The sequence below is a fragment of the Antechinus flavipes genome, chromosome 2 (genome assembly GCF_016432865.1).
Source record: "Antechinus flavipes isolate AdamAnt ecotype Samford, QLD, Australia chromosome 2, AdamAnt_v2, whole genome shotgun sequence".
NCBI lineage: Eukaryota > Metazoa > Chordata > Mammalia > Dasyuromorphia > Dasyuridae > Antechinus > Antechinus flavipes.
Window position 1 is genome coordinate 122,789,020 of NC_067399.1, and position 18,278 is coordinate 122,807,297.

At 34.9% G+C, this 18,278-nt stretch overlaps 2 protein-coding genes across 12 annotated transcripts in view; both read left to right on the plus strand.

Annotated features, from left to right (window-relative positions):
- The window catches only part of TIA1 (TIA1 cytotoxic granule associated RNA binding protein), a 41,881-nt gene extending 37,445 nt beyond the window's left edge, over positions 1-4,436 (plus strand). For all 9 annotated transcript variants that reach the window (XM_051975469.1, XM_051975471.1, XM_051975468.1 and 6 more), the window contains one exon: positions 696-4,436. In XM_051975469.1, coding sequence (XP_051831429.1) covers positions 696-849 — 154 coding nt within the window. In that variant the 3' untranslated portion in view covers positions 850-4,436. The remainder of the gene's footprint in view (positions 1-695) is intronic.
- A 10,513-nt stretch (positions 4,437-14,949) lies between these two features.
- C2H2orf42 (chromosome 2 C2orf42 homolog) overlaps positions 14,950-18,278 on the plus strand; it is a 40,804-nt gene continuing 37,475 nt past the window's right edge. For 2 of the 3 annotated variants that reach the window (XM_051975465.1, XM_051975463.1), the window contains exon 1: positions 14,950-15,042. The gene's annotated coding sequence lies outside the window, so the exon portion shown is untranslated. Of the gene's footprint in view, positions 15,043-15,627; positions 16,348-18,278 lie in introns of those variants that run through there. The other variant, XM_051975464.1, reaches the window with a different exon arrangement.

Genomic DNA, 18,278 nt, shown 5'->3' on the forward strand with positions numbered 1-18,278 from the left:
CTTTGATCACATAGTACTCATTCTGGATGCCCTTGCTTCATTGGCAGGTATATTTGTGTTTCCCCCTAACAAAAAGATGTTCTGGATCCTAAATAAAAGAAGCCATTTCTGTAGAATGTTTAATTTGGGGAGGATGGTTATGTTTGTATAGGGGTAAAGACTCACTATAGAATTTTTTTCTATATTCTTTATCTGTGCAACATAAATCCCTTCATGGGTTTTTTCCTGTTAGTTATGAAATTGTGAGATTAGATTTTCTTATTCTGTATATTTACAAAGAAAAATACTTGAATTTGTAAAAATAATGCTTTATTGCTATTTTTTCTATTAGAAAAAAAAGAATTCCAGTTTTACATATGTAAAAAATGTTTGTTTTTGTTTTGGTAAGGAACATAAAGAGTATTCTGCCATATCTGACCATGTTGTCAATATTTTTTATTTTTTCAGCAAGTTGAATGTTTTTTTTTTTTTTTTGCCTGGTGTACAAATGGTAATCTGAGATAAGCAGCTTTTTGCTTGTTTTTTGAATGTTGTGGTAAAATGTTTACTTATATTGTTAGTTTAGCACCTATTCAGAATAGGCTGTCTCATGGTAAAATAATTCCAAATTAAGACTATCATATCATTCATTATCTAAATTCGATTGGAATATTAAGTGGCTTCTCTTCCTTTTCCTCCCCATGTTCTCTAACCAGTCAGACACCTCCTCCTCCACCACCACCACCACCACCACAGACTTCTGCACCATGGATGGGTGCAAATTATGGAGTACAGCCACCTCAAGGGCAGAATGGAAGCATGTTGCCCAATCAAACTGGATATCGCGTGGCAGGTTATGAGACTCAATGAAAAAGGACTACGGAATCTTAACACCAGTGGCTTGAGGCTACAAGGAGTGTAGTAAAGCCTTTGTTTACTTAAAGATTTATCAAATCAGTCAGTGCAAATGTCAGATACAATGTATTTATTTAAAAGAAATTCATTTTTTAATCATGAAATTACTTGTCATCCGCATTGTTTTAATAAGAAACAAGATGCTGGATGTCTGCCAATTTTTGCCTTCATTACTGTTTTTGATAATGTTTCTCAGATCCTTGTTTGAAACACAATAAATGCAGGGATTGCTGCCACTTTTTAAAATTAAGAGGCAGAAAATTGCACAATGTCGAACTTTTTTCCACTGAAGTAGTGTGCAGTTCTAGTTTGCATTCCTAATATGATTTAAAAATGTGTAATATAAAAAAATGTACAAAAAGCCAAAACTGTGCAGAGTCTGAAAGTTCTTTGAAATCTTCAACTTGTGCACAATTCTGTGTTTTAGAAGAACAGGCATTGTCTCAGCTGTCCATCTCCACTTTTGTCCTGTCTGTCAGGGTTTTTAAATATAAATTATTAGTTTACATCATTTTGTATCAACATTTTTTCACAAAATTTTGTCTTGCCTTATTAAAGTTCTGTAAATTATAGTTAAATGGGGAAAATGATGTTCAACCTTTTAAAAATTGCAAAACTTTCTCAGATGGATCGATAATTGCATTCATTTTGTGTTTTATATGAGAAGGTGCCTAGAGAATTCCCTGTTAGATTTGTTTTAAAGGATTTTTATCTTCTGTGATAAACTTTGCTGTGTACCAGGAAATATATATATATAAAACCATACTAAAGACAATTACCGAAATGTGATAAATTTCTATGAAAATTCCCCCTTCATTTCATCTGTCAACTTTTACATTTACATGTATTATTTCACTATCATGTAAAATATTTTAGCAAATTAATATTTTGCACAGTTAGCAAACTTTGTCATTTCCTTATTTAAAGGTATGATACAGAGTTGACATGAGATTTATATTTTATGTTTGCATGTCAGTATCAAATATACACTTTGGTAGTCTTTGAATACAAAGTCATCTGCTCTTATTTTTCAAAAATTAAGACACAGTTGTAAGTAAAAAAAGAAAAAGCTATTAATTTACTGTTTTCTAGTTATTAGATTTACTCAAGTAGAGTAAGTCACTTAATTTTAATATGTACAACTATAGCTGTGAAACTATAAAATATCCTTTATTCAGGCATGGGGTATGTGGAGTGCTCCAAAATTTGCCTGAAGGACCAGCTGGGCAAAGCATTTTTAAAAAAAAAATGTTCAGAGGCCAAAAACCCCAAAAAAAGAAAAAAAGAGAAAGAAAAAAAAAAAAAAACCAACCTTATGATATCCTACCTCCTTAACCAGCCTTCAAAGAGGAGAGTCCTCAGTGTAATTTATGATCCTTTTGGTACCTGCTTTTGTGGAGTTCCCAACTCACTCTAACTCACTCTGTATTAGTGTCTCTTTGGGATACCTCCACATATTCAGGGTGTTTTATCTTTGATGGCTTCATTCTAGTTTTTAAAGTTTCTTTTTAGAGCATTTCAAAGTCTTACGTAAGTCATGAGGGAATTTTATTATTATTTTTTTGCTTATATTTTAAAATGAAGGTCAAACTTGGTCTATTCAAATCTCTTCTTCCTTGCTTCACACTAGGAAATATGTGAGGTAGTGTGCTTCCCAGTATACACATAAGATATGTGTGTGTGTTAACACACATATGTATACGTATATATGTATATGTATAGTTGGGGGTATCTTTTTGTAAAGACCTTCAAAACTCCTAACGCCTTAGGGACAAGAAAGGCTTAAGGAATTTTAGTTTCTGGCCTATATCTCCAGGTAAGAGCAAATGACTCTTAAGCTGGTCTCTAAGCCAATAAGTTGTAAAACTGGGGGCCAGAAAAGAATGTTCATAAGTGTTTAATTCTCTGGAGATCAATTCTATGCAGCTGTACTAAAAATGTTTCATTGAGTCACTGTGTGTGTTTTTTCAAGTGTTGGTACTTAAGAGTTTGCTTTATGGAAGATGCGTAAATTTTTTTAAAAATGGAAACTTTATTTCCATGTTTAACTTTTGCAGATCAGGGCATGCAACCCAAAACAAAATGAAAATGAAATACTCTAAAAAATAAAATCAGGAAACTAATTTTAGATTCCTTGACTTATTTAGACATTCATTGTACCATTTCAGATTTTAACAAAAATAGCTTTTACTTCCTGCATATCAAGAATTGCAGGTTGAATTAATTAGATAGATTGTAGATATTAGATTTAGAAAGAACTGAGAGGCCTTTAGATTAGCCTTCTCTTTTTTATAGATGAGTAAATTTAGGCCCAGGGAGATTGACTTGACCAGGTTATCCAGGTAGTAGGTAGTAGCTTCAGAGGTAAGATTTGAATTCAGATCCTCTGACTCCAGAGCCAGGGCTGTCTCCACTACCGGGCTTCCTCCCTGATTTTGGATGTATACAGAAGTCAGATTTTTCTCATTTATTTTTAATTGCATAAAGTAAAAATATTACATGTTTGTACTTGATAACAATACCAAAATGCTCAGCACCTGCTGATGGGAAAGAAGGTGGTCAATATAAAGAATAACTGCTACTGCCTTACATCTTATTGGGAAAAAGTTACTATTTAAAAGTCTTGCATTTAAAGTCAACCTTGAACTGGATTTAAACTTTGCTATAGATCAAAGGAAATCACTCAGAGGTTCTTTTCATAATCTGTGGTATTCATATCAGGTAAGGAAATAAAATGGTCAAAATATGATTTAAAAAAATTTTTTTTTTTTTTGCAATATCTTCTGCTGTTAATTGAAAACAACTTACTACTGTAAAGGATCCAAGGTGACTAACACTTGGTGGTTTATTAGTCCAGTGTTCCACCCCTAGGCTATTTGATTATTAAAATCCCTCTATATTTTTACAAATATCTGGGATGTTGTGGGCATGTGAGCGTGGATGTGTGCTTGTGTATTTTCAACAGTACTGTTAAGTCCATTCATATACTTGATAGGACAAAAAGCTTTCAGAAACTGATGTTTATGTTGAGTGTTAACAACCTTATGAGCAAATGACCATTCTGAAACCCAGATTTATTTTTGTTGCCTGATGTGGGTAGCGTCTTTGCAAAGGGCTCTGATTTGTATGTTGGTTTTCTTCTCCTTTTCCCCATGTCCTTGTGTTTTCCCCTTGTGTTTTCTACTTCATTTGAAAAGAGAGACTGATTTTTGCATAGGAACTTCAGTGAAAGAAGATAAGTGAAATTAACAGGGATTAAGTACTGTAGGGGATACCAAAGAAGTAGGAGATATGGGGCCTGTTCTCAAAGAGTCGATAATCTAGTTGGGTAATGAGATGTATAGAAATGTTACATATGGAGCAAGGTAGAAAAATGGGAGTGCTTAAAAATCAGCTTCCACTATAGCTCATTTGTTTGCATTTAATTAAATCAATGTCTTTTGGCTCTTGTTTTTTAGAATTTCAGGAATTTAATTCCAGAACAATCAAGTATGTTTTTAAGCCATTAAGGACCTTAATAAAAGTTGTGAATTTGTGCCTCATTTTACAGTTTCGTTGGCTTATTTTCTTTTTATTGTGGAGATCTTGCATATGTGGGAAGTACAGCCAAGTTTACCACCTACTTTAGCATGTTAGTTGCTATTTAATTGTTAGTATATATATTTTTTGAAAATGATTTTTGTTTCGGTAGAGTATCAAGATGGTAACTCCTAAGATTAGGTTTTGCTAAGATTGAATAGATGAAAATGATAGTATTAATATTTTAAGTTGAAAGCTAAAAGTATTCTAATAAGATAAAACAAAAACAGCTGAAATGACTAATTTTTAAAAGTTTGATACTATACTATTATTATATTTATTTACTTTAAGTTGGAGTAATTCCACAGTTTGGCTCAGTTTCTCTTTAAGGCAACAGTGACTTAAAGTGGATTTTGTATAGGAACCTAGGCAGTTGGGAGAACCGCTAGTTATGATTGTGTTATTGCTTAGAACCAACCAGCAGCAAACAAGTGGATTTTGCCCTCTGATAATTGATGTTGGAGTCCTTCCATTTCCCAGTCTGGCTTGTTTAAAGAGCTAGGAAAGAAGATAAAAAATTCCAGGAAAGAAAAGATGTCCTGTAATCAAATAATGTTACTGATTTTTTTTTTTTAAATTTTATGCCCTGGTAAAATCTGAATTTAGTCAAAACTATCTTAAATACTGGCAGTGGTTTTCTTTTTTTCTCAGATCTCTTTTCAGCATTGTGGGAAATCCCCTCTGTTGATATAGTTTGGCAATTAGCTTGTAACTTAAAGAACTAAGCTTTTCTAGAGAATTGCCTCTGGCATGGAAAAGTTATGATTTGCCTGTAATCATACAAATAGCTGTATCAGTGGCAACATATGTATGGCCTTTCACAGAAACTTCTTTTGAGTCATGATTCCACAAGCATTCATTTCTGGTAAGTGTGTAAAAATTTCTTTGATTGTTTTATTATCATTTTTATTCCACAAAAATGTATAATATGTGGATGAATGACCTCTTGCTGAGGTTAAAACTCATTTTAAGATTAGATGAAAGACATGTTTGGAGATGCAAAGATGTTTGAATTTGGATTCAGGATCAATTTCAATGCTGTATATTTTCAGTTTCTTCACCATTTTCAACAAAACTTAACAACAAATAACATGATAAGAAATATTTTTAAAAGTTTGATGCAAATAAGAATTGGTTCTTTCATTTTAAATACAGGTGTCAAACTTGTGAAATGGCAAAGTAAAGCTTTGTCGATTGATATGTCAGTTAAAGAAGATGCTAAAGACTGATGACGAGAAAGATTTGATTTCTTGCCATGAGTGTTTCCAGAACCAATAAGGAGGTCTCTTAAAAATCTCTTGAAGGATGTGTATGATATTAATATGATTTTGGGGTAGAAGAAAAATATTAAATGGAAAAATTGTTGATTACAAAGATGGGATTTGACCAGCAACAGAATTTTATATAACAAAACTATTCAACAAAAACCGGTTGGGGAAAATTTTTGTACGATGCTGTATGTATGATGTCAATGATAATAGAAAACTGCTAAATGCAAAAATGTTTGCTATTGATGCAGCTTCTGTGCAACTTTTGCCTTGGAATTTTTCAGAGTATTGGTGTTAAACTCAGAAAGGGGATAGGTCCTAAATCAAACAAAGCGATCCCTTCTTGTTATATTATTGACTTATATTTTAAAAATTTTGTTAAATATTTTCCAATTTTGTTTTAATATGGTTCTGGTAGATTAAGGAGTAATGTTGGATATGCTTAGTTCTTTTGATTTGATGCACTGCAAGATCAAGTGTTCCACAGATCCACAAGATTAAAGGTTCCATAGCTAATAATATAATGTCAGTGATAGGATTTAAATTCTTTTTAGGTTTGATACTAACTCAATACCCCATTGTGCTGCAGTGCAGTGAATATGTCAGTTAAATATCTGACATCAAAAAAAATTTAAGTAACTGATAAAATTTTAATCATATGGCTAAGGACCATTATCCAAAAAAGTTTGTTAATCATTTGAAAAACAATTTAAGCTTTAATAATTAGAGAAGTAACCATTTAGGATGTACCACTTAAATATTTTGAAGAATTGTAATTTCTTCCATTGTGGATACTCATTGTTTTTTTTGAAAAAATTTTTATTTTATTTAATTATTTTATGGAAAAGTTTTTTTATTGCTGCTTTTTATTTCTTTCTCCTTACACTCTTCACCATCTCTTCTTCATTCTCCCCATGTAAAAAAAATCCTTATCTAACATTTAAGGATGGTGACTATTCTTGGCAGCATATACCACTAATGTGTAAATTTCAGTGCCTCCATACTAATTTGTAGCTTAATAAATTGACTTGGCCTAAAAAATTCGTGACCTGGTAATTGGCCCTCTAGTAAGGTCTCCAAATAGACTAATCCTCAATATTCCCTACAGAGAATTCGTACTCTAAGGCTTTCAGCTTAAGATCTGCTGAAAGTTAATAGTTAACAATAACATTAACAATTACGTAACACTTAACTTTGTTTCAGGACTGTACTAAACATTTTTAAGTTGTGCTGTTTGGCATTACTTTGAAAATTCCATTCTAGGAAGGAGACATCCATACAGAACTAAAGAGGAAATATTTTCCATTTCATCCTACTTTTATCAAATCGGGGAAAAAAAAAGTTTGGAAATTAAAAAATTGAACATTAGTAAAGTTTGGGGGTAATATCAGCTAATTAGAGCAAATTTTTTTTTTTTTTGTGGGAGGGGAAGAATTTAACCCTTGAAACAATGATCCAACTGCTAAGACTAGCCTGAGGATGTTAACTCAAAGGAAAATAGAATGGGATTATCTACTTTTATTTTAAAATATATAATTTAATAACAAAAAAGCCTACATTCATGAATTTTTTTTTAAAGCTTTATATAAGTGTGATAGGAAATTACTGTACTGCAAAAAATGGCAAATAGGCAAAGAACCCTAAGGAAGCCAAAGGGTGGAACATTTGTGTTGACTAGATCTTCCTAAAAATAACAGCAAGAAAACTTTTAAAAAGATAGGAAAAATGGAAGGAGGCATCAAATAAACTATTCTGTTAAAGCTTGTTTCCCCCAAAATTAAAGAGTTAATCATTTAATTTTGGATTTTAATCATTTTCTTTTGTTTGTCATGATTGACTATTTGTTATCAGAGGTCCCCTTCTTGAATTCAAATTCATTGATCTTCTATAATAATTTATAGAATTTAAACAGGAATTACTCATTAAAATAAGATTTAGATTGAAAAGAGAGGGAGATAAGGAAATTTGGATAACTAATGTGGATGGAGGCAAGCAAATCTTAAACTTTACAGTATTGTTATAGCATAGTAACTAGCACATAGTAAGCGCTTAATGCTTATTACCTATCACATACTAGACATTTTATTGGGAAAGACAACTGCAACAACAACCATATAGCACACGAGAAAAAAATGTGAATCAAAATTCATCTCGGATTCAAGGCACTAGAAAGGTAATGACCACAAAAGACTTCTACAGGAAGTGATATTTGAGATTGAAGAAAGCCAGGAGTAAAATGAGCTTTCCAAGTATAGAAGACAGGCAGTAAAAGAACAGGTTGGGGGAATTGGAGTGCAAGAAAGAAGTGTTGGATTTTAGATATGAAGGGGGGAGGAGTAAGGTCAAAAGTCTGGAAATCTAGGAAAAGAGCCAAGTTATGAAGAGCTTTGCCAAAGCTTTGATATTTTATTTTGGAAATACTAAGTCCCCCTTCCTGAATGACGGCTAAATTAAGGGACGACATAGATCAGACATCTTTTTGGAAAATCAGTGTGGCAGCTAAATGAAAGATGGATTGGGATTGGAAACAAATCAAGAATACCAATTAGAAAGCTATCGAACTATTCCAGGAATAATATAATGAGGGTTAATTCCAGATGACTCTTGTGATTAGAGAAAGGAATTTATGAGAAGTATTGTGAAGGTTAAAAGAACAAAATGACAGTGTAATGGATGTGTATTGAGTTTGGGTGAGTTAATGAAGGTGACACAGGTCTATGTCAGTTGCAATAGGGAACTTTGGGAGAGGGAAGGGCTTGAGAGAAGAAAAGATTATTCTATTTTGGTCATATTTTGAGTTTAAGGTGTTTATAGAATATCCATTTTGAATAGTTCAAAAGGTCAGGATGAGACTGGAAGATTAATAACATTAACACATCCAGAAGAGTGACCCAGAAGGTTGAAGGAACTGAAATGTCATACAAGGTTTAATTGAAGCAACTGAGAGAATGTACAACTTGGGGAAAAAATGCATATGGAGGGAGCAATAAGAACTCTCTTAAGGTATTTGAAAATGTCTGAGAGACATCTTTCTTTGTTGTTCCTAGCGGTAAAATTAGGTAGAATTTTACCTATTTTAATTTTGATTCATTAGAAAACTGAAAATTACAGTTGTCCAGTAAATGGAATGGGCTGCGCTATGACATAGTAAGATCTTTTATCACTGGAAAATATCTGAGTAAACTTAAAAAAAAAATTATTGATGTCGATATTTCCTCTGCTAGTGCAGATTACAGATTCATCTCTTCTCAATTCATTGTAGATGATTCTTTTCCATGACCACCTACAGATACTTCATAGAGGTTCTACCTAACACTTAGGGGAGGGTCTTATTAATTAACAAGTAGTATTTGGGCTGTGTCTATATACTTGTTATATAATTGGCCCACCTCTCGTTAGTCATGTTTCTTGGCTATCATAAGTTATTCTCTCTTTAAATTCATGGAAGTACAGCCTACTTAAATATGCTGTACACTTTATCAGTGCTCTTTGGGACTACCTACAGTTGTGTTTAAGAATTGTGAATTTATATGCTAAATAGTACCATTGAAACTATTTACCAAATTGTAAATGTGTTAGTAGGGACATTTTGAGACTTAGAAGCAGTGCATTTCTCTAAAGTGCAGTTCTGATAATAAAAAATAATGTATGGCAAGAATTTGTACACTTCTAAATCAAAGAAGTTGAAATATCATTATTGATAGACAAAATTTAGGTTATATAAATAGAAATGTTGTTTGAATTGGATTGTAAATGTAAAATGTGACATTTGGAGAGGCATAAGCAAGACAATTCAAGAAGCTGGATAGGATGACCGTCTATCAGGTGTATTGCAAAAATGGTTCCTTTAGAAGCTGCAAGATTGGACGAGGAAACTTAAGAATCTTTTCTAATTTTTATGATTTGCATCTGTTCCAAACAAAACTATTAAAGTCGCATTGCACAGTTGCTTTATCCTGAGATACTGTAATGCTTTTAGGATCTGTGATTCTGCCAGTATGGTTCCTCTCCCCACTGACCGATTGCAATCTTTTTGAAGGTATTTTCATATTAAGAGTTTTAAGAGGTCATCCTACTCAACTTCCTATTCCAAACAGCTGTGTTAATAAAGTGAAGTTTGTGGCTATTGTCTGTAAATTTTCCAAGTTCAATCAAAGTCCCATTATAATATGGTAAATGCTTCACCAGTGATTAAAGTTAATGGCATGAGTGTTTATATGTCATATTTCTGTAATGTTTTAGTGTGTTCTTTGCAGCTGAGGTATATAGTGCAAGTGTTAATCCCCCCATTTCATAGTTGTATTGAAGTTGACTCACACAGTCTCCTGAATGCAAACAATTTTTTCACTTGCTCAAACTTGCTCCTGAGATAGGCAAGGGTCCTCCATTTTAGTACATGGAGGTTAAATGCCTAAAGACCACAATGAATTAATGATATAGCAGGAAGTAAATTACTGCTCTCTTCCCTCCCTCCAAATCAATTATACTAGAACATTTAGATCAAACATCAGTGATAGCAGGATTCAGACTCGGGTCTTCTGACCTCCACCATGTGTGAATGAAATTGTCTCAAGGAATAAAGTATATAAGGTAAATATTATTGGAACAGGAATCAGGAAACCTGTAATCCATTGCACTTTACTCTTTCAGCATGACAATTCATACATAAATAAAATTTCAGGGCTAGACTAGATAATCTCTGTGTTTTTTCCTAGCTCTTGAGTAATTTGTGATATTTTAGATGTACTTGGGTTTTTTTTATTTTTATTTTTTTTTAGAAAGTGTTTCTTTTCAATGGAAAATAATTTCTGTAGTTGAAAAAGTAACATAAACCAAACCCTTAGTGGTTAGGAAAAGTAGAGTGACCTTTTTATTTGATTAACTAGTATTTAATGCAATCTTGTAAAACTATGCATTGCAGTTATTTATACTTTTGTTTCAGCCCCTTAAATACAATATAACAATACATGGAACATTAAATGTTACTCTATGCAAAGCACTTGTGATAAATTGAGATAAATCTTCCTCCCCTGGAAATAAGTATTTTTTTTAATTGTTAAAATTTGTCATTTTTATTTCTTTTTCCAAAATATATGCATAGTTTTTAAACATTCATCCTTGCAAAAAAATCTTGTGTTCAAATTTTTTCTCCATCCCCTCTCATTTAGACAGCCAGTAATCCAAATATGAATTCTATACATATTTCCATAATTGCCTTGCTGCACATGAAAAATCATATCAAAAAGGAAAAAAAAAATCAAGCAAACCACAAAAAAGAGGAAAATACTATGTTGTGAAGCACATTCACTCCCTACATGCAAATGGCTCTCCATCACAAGTCTTTTGGAATTGGCTTGAATCACCTCATTGTTGAAAAGAGCCACATCCACCAGTATTGATCATCACATAATATTCTTGTTTCTGTGTTCTACTCATTTCACTTAGCATGAGTTCATATTTGTCTCTTCAGGCTTCTCTTAAAGAAAACTTGCTGATGGTTTCTTACAGAACGGTAATATTCCATAACATTCATATATTGTAACTTATTCAGCTATTCTCCAACTGATGGGTATCCACTCAGTTCCCTGGAATAAATATTGATGAAAGTAGGGTACCATCTCAATTCTAAATGCTCTATTTCCCCCTGTGGTCTAACAAAAGTCAAATTAATTGTAGTCTACTGAACTCAAAGCCTGCCAAGATGGTGGTTTCAAAAGGGTTGGGTTGGATTTAGCTTTGGGGGTAGTCTCACAAATTCTTTTTGCTTCTTGCTTTACTTAAAATTTGACTCATAAATAAAGGGTAAAGTTCCCTAAACTTCCCATGCAAAATACCTGGGCTAACAACAGAATGTAGGATAAATTTATTTAGACTTAAAAATGTGCAAAAGATGTGTACCCTCTTAAATGATCAAGATTAAATTGCTCCGAAAAAGCCTATTCCCTATGATTTAGGCAGTTCTCTCCAAAAGAAAAAAGAAAAACTCTTTTGATTTGTGGGCTAAGAAGTCAAACAAAGCTCCTCTGCCAAATTACACCTCTTTTGAAGTTGTTCACATTAAGTATTATGTGTTTTATATGTGGTATGGTGGTGTGTTCAGGGAGTATTAATATCTCGAGAGAACTTGCTAAGCCCTCAAGATTTGTCACCTAAATCTTACCCATGACTCCAAGAACCTGTTAGCATGCACAGCAGCCACAGCCTAGTAAAACGGCAGATGAGTAAAACTGAGTTTGAAGGTAACTGACAAGCTTCACACCCAGTGAGTGGGGCTGTCCATCCCAAGCTTATGAAGGAACTCTGAACTGTACCCCTTTCCTTCCCTGCCATGGGCTGATAAAAACAAAATTTTAGGCAATCTGAAGCAGGCTCTGGAATGCTTGGAGCTAAAAGCCTCCAAGATTATCCACTGCATTCTTGGCTTTCACCAGAACTGACTTTTTTTTTATTTGCTGTTGGGACTAAGATGACTGGAAGAGATTGAGGCTGAAACTTTGTGCAGTTGCCTCACTTCACCTTGTGATGTCATTGATCCTTTTCAAAAGGACTAACACCACAGGCATATAGTGCCCTATACAATATTTGGGCTTCCTTTTGAACCCCCCCAACAAGGGAAAGGTATTCTGGAACAATATAGTTGTCATCCTCCTGGCTCTACAACACTACATGGACAAAATCCAAGTCTGTTCATTCACATAATGGATCTATCATCCCCTGCTGTTCTTCAGCTGATACTTGGTCCAAGAATGGATTGCTTTTTTTTTTTTTTTTTTTAAATTAAAGCTTTTTATTTTCAAAACATGCATGGATAATTTTTCAACATTGATCCTTGCAAAACCTTGTGTTCCAATTTCCCACCCCCTTGCCTAGATTGCAACTAATCCAATATTTGTTAAACATGGTAAAAAATATGTTAAATCCAATTTGTGTGTGTGTATGTGCATATACGCGCGCGCACAGACACACACACACACAATTGCTGCACAAGAAAAATCAGATTAAAAAGGGAAAAATAAGAAAGAAAATAAAATGCAAGCAAACAGTGAAAATGCTATGTTGTGATCCACATACAGTTCCCACAGTTCTCTCTCTGGTGCAGATGGTTCTCTTCATCAGAAGATCATTGGAACTGGCCCGAATCCTCTCATTGTTGAAAAGAACCACATCCATCAGAATTGGTCATAATATAATCTTGTTGCTGTGTACAATGAGCTCCTGGTTCTGCTCATTTTACTGTTTCTGATGCTAATATCAGTTCATCAGTTCATGTAAGTTTCCAAGCCTCTCTGAAATCATCCTGCTGATCGTTTCTTATAAAACAATAATATTCCATAGCATTCATATACCATAATTCAGCTATTCCCCAACTGATGGATATCCGTTTACAGTTTCCTGCCATTACAAAAAGGGCTGCCACAAACTTGCACATGTGGATCCCTTTCCCTCCTTGAACATAGTTCCAAATTGCTCTCCAGAATGATTGTATCAGTTCACAGTTTCACCAACAATGTATTAGTGTGCCCGTTTTCCTAGATCTCCAACATTCATCATCTTTTCCTGTCATCTTAGCCAATCTGAGAGTTGTGTAGTGGTACCTCAGAGTTGCCCGAATTTGCTTTTCTCTGATCAGTAGTGATTTTGAACACCTTTTCAAATGATTAGAAATGGTCTCAATTTCTTCATCTGAAAATTATTCACATCCTTTCACCATTTGTCAATTGGAGAATGACTTGAATTCTTATAAATTTGAGCCAATTCTGTATTTTAGAAATGAGGCCTTTATAAGAATCCTTGAATGTAAAAATCTGTTTCCAGTTTATTGCTTCCATTTTAATCTTGTCTGCATTAGTTTTGTTTGTACAAAAACTTTATAAAATATATTTTCTGTTCAATAATAAACTCCGGTTTTTGACTACAAATTATTTCTGTCTCTAGAGATGATCTGAGAGGTAAACTATTCATTTTTTGCTGGAAGTTATGTTTGGAGTTAAGTGATTTGCCCAGGTTCACACACCTAGGATATGTTAAATGTCAGATCATATTTGAACTCGGGTCCTCTTTACTTGAAAGGGCTGGTGCTCTATACACTGCGCTACCTAGTTGCCCCTATGTTCTCATTTGCTTATATCACTTTATGACTAAATCATAAACTTTTCAATCTTGGGTATATGGTGGTAAGTGTGGGTCAGTGCCTCGTTTCTGCCATACTAGTGAAACTACCTTATTCAACTCTGCTGCTGCCATTCCTGAAGGGAAGGAGCTCAGGCCAAGAACCTACTGCCATTTCTACTGCTCACGTGTCTTTGGGGCACCAGAGTTCCATGGAGCATATGCATGCACGTGCTTTTAGAAAGATCCATGTGTGCCGGACCAGTTTCTCTGGTTTCTCAGCTTTTCTTGCACAGAGTAAGGATTTTGCCTGTTATCAGACACTTCAAGGGAAAGGAACTTTGTACGTGGCACACAATTTTGTGTTGAACGAAGACAAAATTGGGCATAGCTGCTAAGGAATTAATGTCTGATAGTTTTCTATATTCTAAGTTCGGTTTCATTTCTGTGCGAGAAGATAAAAAAACGGCATTTCTGCATGCTCTGCTTCCGCTATTTCCACTTTCATTATTTAAAACGAATGTATTTTTTGTATTTTATTTTTATTTAGTATTGTAATTTTTTTGGGTATTTTTTGTATTTTATTTGTATTTAGAGCTCCTAGTGTTTTTGCTCAAGGCAGAGCTCTTATAAAATCGTTAAGGAATTTAACTGAATCGGGAGAGCAAAACTAGTACCATCAGCTGGCCTTTGGGGCGGGAGAAAGTAAGACATGCATTACCCGCCACGTGGGAGCTTCTCGGCCAATCGTAGCTGCCGTTATAGCTGTCGGTTGGCCGCTACTTGTAAGAAGCTGTGGCGGAGGATCTAAGTAAGCTGAGGTTGGCTGTAAAGGCTGCCAGCCTTGGATTCTAGGGCGAAGCTGTAGGTCGAGGCCGCCAAAACAGGTACGAGCGATGTGACGCGCCAGGAGGGGGCAGTCTATCGGGGCAGAGCACTGCTATACTACCAAATCGAATTAAGGGTGTCATTTGGCAGAAATAGGGGCTGAGCCAGGCCGGTGCCTCCGCTCCATCGGCCTGACAGCAAGCGGAAATGACGTGAGAGGGTGCGAAGGATGCCGGGAGGCAGCCCTTCGCTGAGGGTGGCGGTGCTCTGAGGAACTCTCCGACCTCGACACGCCCAGACGGGATGGAGAGGAAGCAATCAGGGCTGGAAGAAAGGCGGGTCCGAAGCCCGGGGAGGCCGTGAGGTGGGTGCCATTGCCTGGGAGGAGGCTGATGGGCGTCCTTGTCCACCAGAGCTACAGGACCAGGATCGGGGACTGTCAGAGCTGGAGGCACCTTAGACCGAGACCCAGTACGACCCCTTCATCGTACGGCGGAGGAAACTGAGGCGCGGGGGGCTGCGGGGAGGCTTCAGGGTGTGCGAGGCGAGTGAGAGGAGAGGGACTTTCTTCCCGGGCTTGCAGTTAGTTGGTGGCCGAAGCAAGATTCGAACTCCGGTTCTTCGATACCAGATCCAGGGCTCTCGCTTCTGGCTCTGGCGGAGCAGGGGGACCCATGACCCGGAGGAAGCAGAGGTGCTGCCTCTGGATCCCAGGCTGAGGGTTGCCGTGAGCAGAGTTCTCCGTGCCTGGCCTCTTGATTACCCACCTGTGCGATCCCGGGCGGCGAACCCAAGCTCTCAAGCCTTGGGGAAAGGGCTGATAATACCTGTGTTGGTCCGTCTTCACCTTGTCCTGAGGAATGTGCTTTCTGAACTCTAAAGAGGAGGATGGTTCCCCATTTCTAAGACTCTCCTAAGATTTGTGAGTTGTGCAGTTTGAACCTCCAGCACAACTACTAGTTATCGGATAGGCAGAGAAAATTAGTGAGAGATATAGGATTACTGGGTTAGTAATGAGCTGATTTGATAGATTTCAATATTCTTTTCAAAAGAACATCCTAAACTAATTTGGAAAAAACTTCATTTCAGTCTATGACCTTTCTAGAAGAACAAATCTCTACTAAACTGATAGCAGAAGGGTAAATGTCTCATAGCTAAGGACTCTGGATAATAGTATTTTGTAAAAGAAAGCTTCCTACTTGCTATGTATGCCTTAGGTTTCCAAATCAGTACTATAATAGTTGAGTATTTCTTTTCTCCACCACCAGCCCCCAATAACAACAATAACAAAAAACATAATTTGTCTTATTTTGAGATGGAAGCAAGAGAATATATTAGAGAAGTGAGAACCAGAGTTTGTTCATGCTTTAGAGGTGATCCTACACTTTTTAGGGCTATGCTTATGGAACAGAAGCTCTAGCAGGTCCTACCAAGATGAAGAAGTTTTGATAGTGAAGCCCAGTGGAAGATTTGTCTGTCATCCAAGGAACATTCTAGCTAAATTTACTGAGCCTCGTCATGAAGTTGGTGCAAATTGATTTGGCCATAGCAACTCTGAAGACTGTCTACTTAAAATCATAGTTCTGTTGTGAACTCCTTGGGAATAAACACATGGAAGAAAAAATAGACTCCAAAGGAAGAGATCACTAAAACATTTTACAAATTTAAGGTGGTATTGTTACTAATTGGAATAACAGTATTTTCTCTGCCAATCTCCCAGAATTATTGTAGTGATAAAAAATATGAAATTTTTTTTTAAGCTTTGAAGTATTATACAAGTATATATTTCAGTACTTTTAAATATTAAGTGACAGGACGCAGGCTAATATTTTTATTACAAAGGAGAATGAGATGTGAAGTAAAAAGGTGAAGTAGTATGAGAAAAGGAAAAGTTGCTTGAGATATTTGAAGAGGAAAAAAATTGCTTTTTGGTATGTATGTATAGGTATAGTATTGTATAGGAATGCTTCAGAGAAGGAGGCAACATTTGAGTAGGGAAAAAAGAGCAGGTAGAAATAATGGGTGTCAGAGGTGGATTGTCAGTTTCAGGTAAAGGAGGTGGTGTGAGTGAAGGAACAGTGAAAAGAAGGGTAGGGAGTAGAGAGTGATTCAATTTAATTGAAAATGTAGTACAAATTAAGAGAATTAGTATGAGAAAAAGCTTGAAAGGTAATTAGGAGGTAAATTGTGTCTGGGTTTGAATCAGGAGTTTATATATTATTTCTTAAGCAGTAGTAGGGTACCATTTACTTATTTTAGTTGCCCATAGTAAACAGTTTCTTAAGTTCCTATACCAAAAAATATCTGTCTATCTATATCTATCTATTTATTCACTAGACTTTTGAAAATGAGTCTTCCTGAAAATGTAGCTAGCAGGTTTTTAGATCACATAATTATATCACATTGTATACTTAGGCCTTTCAAAGTTCTGCATTTTTTCAAGAAAACAGAATCCTCTCCATGCCACAGTAGGTTGTTCTGTGTATCTGAAGTGTCATATTCCTCCTCTGCCCTACCTCCTTAAAAAAATTTTTTTTTTTTAAATTAACAAAAATCTGCCTTCATTCCTTCCCAGTTCTCCTTACTCACAATCATTTGTTGGTTTTTATATGCAAATACATATAAAGAGTAGAATTCATTCAACAAGTATCAAGTGCTTTTTATGTGTTAGTTGCTGTGCCTAAATTCATTTCATATATTAAGTGCCTACTGTGTACTAGAGTCTTTTAGAAGAATATACTACTATATGATAAATTATTTTTATTTTTATCAGTCAATAAACATTATAAGTGATTACTATGTTCCAGGAACTGTATAATTGAGTATTATCTATAAAAAAATTATAATTGACTACTGATACATTTTAGGAAATGTTTTCTTAGCATTTTGAGAAAGAACAGGTACTGTTATCTTCATTTTTATTAATTTTCGAAGTTACTGTTGTAGCAATCACAATCATATGATGATTTGGTTTATTGAGATACTGTTTTCTTTTTTGCTTGGAAGAATGTGTAAGAGCAGATTGTATCTTTTCGAAGTACAAGCCTACAAAATGAACACTTTGTTATGTTTGACTTATGGGTCTGATATTTTAAAATAAAAGCAAATTAACATCTAATAAGAATGGCTAAAAATCTTGATGTCATAATGAGATGGAATATTTTTAATGATGAGTTTTGTCTTTAAAACTCCTTTGAAAATAATAAGACCACTAAATGGATAAATACATAAAAATTTGTGGCTCAGTTCACTGATTTTTTTTTTTTTGTTTGTTTGTTTATTTGTTCATGAGGAACTTTTATCCCTAGCATCCCATGGCTTCCAAAAATTTTCTTGGAAAAATAATTTTTTATAAATGTTTTAAAAAACTGGTAGTTATTGCTGTCTTTCATTTTTTACATCAGGATTTTAAAAGCAAAATGGAATAGTTTTTATTTTATTTCAGAGGCAAGAAGGATCTATACAGCAACTGCTTTAAGCATCAAAGGGATATAATCAGATTTATGCTTTAGGAATATCAGTTTGACAGCCATGTTAATGATGGAGGGAGGAAACAATAGTCCAGGCAAAAGATTAGAAGGGCCTGAACTATGGGAGTAA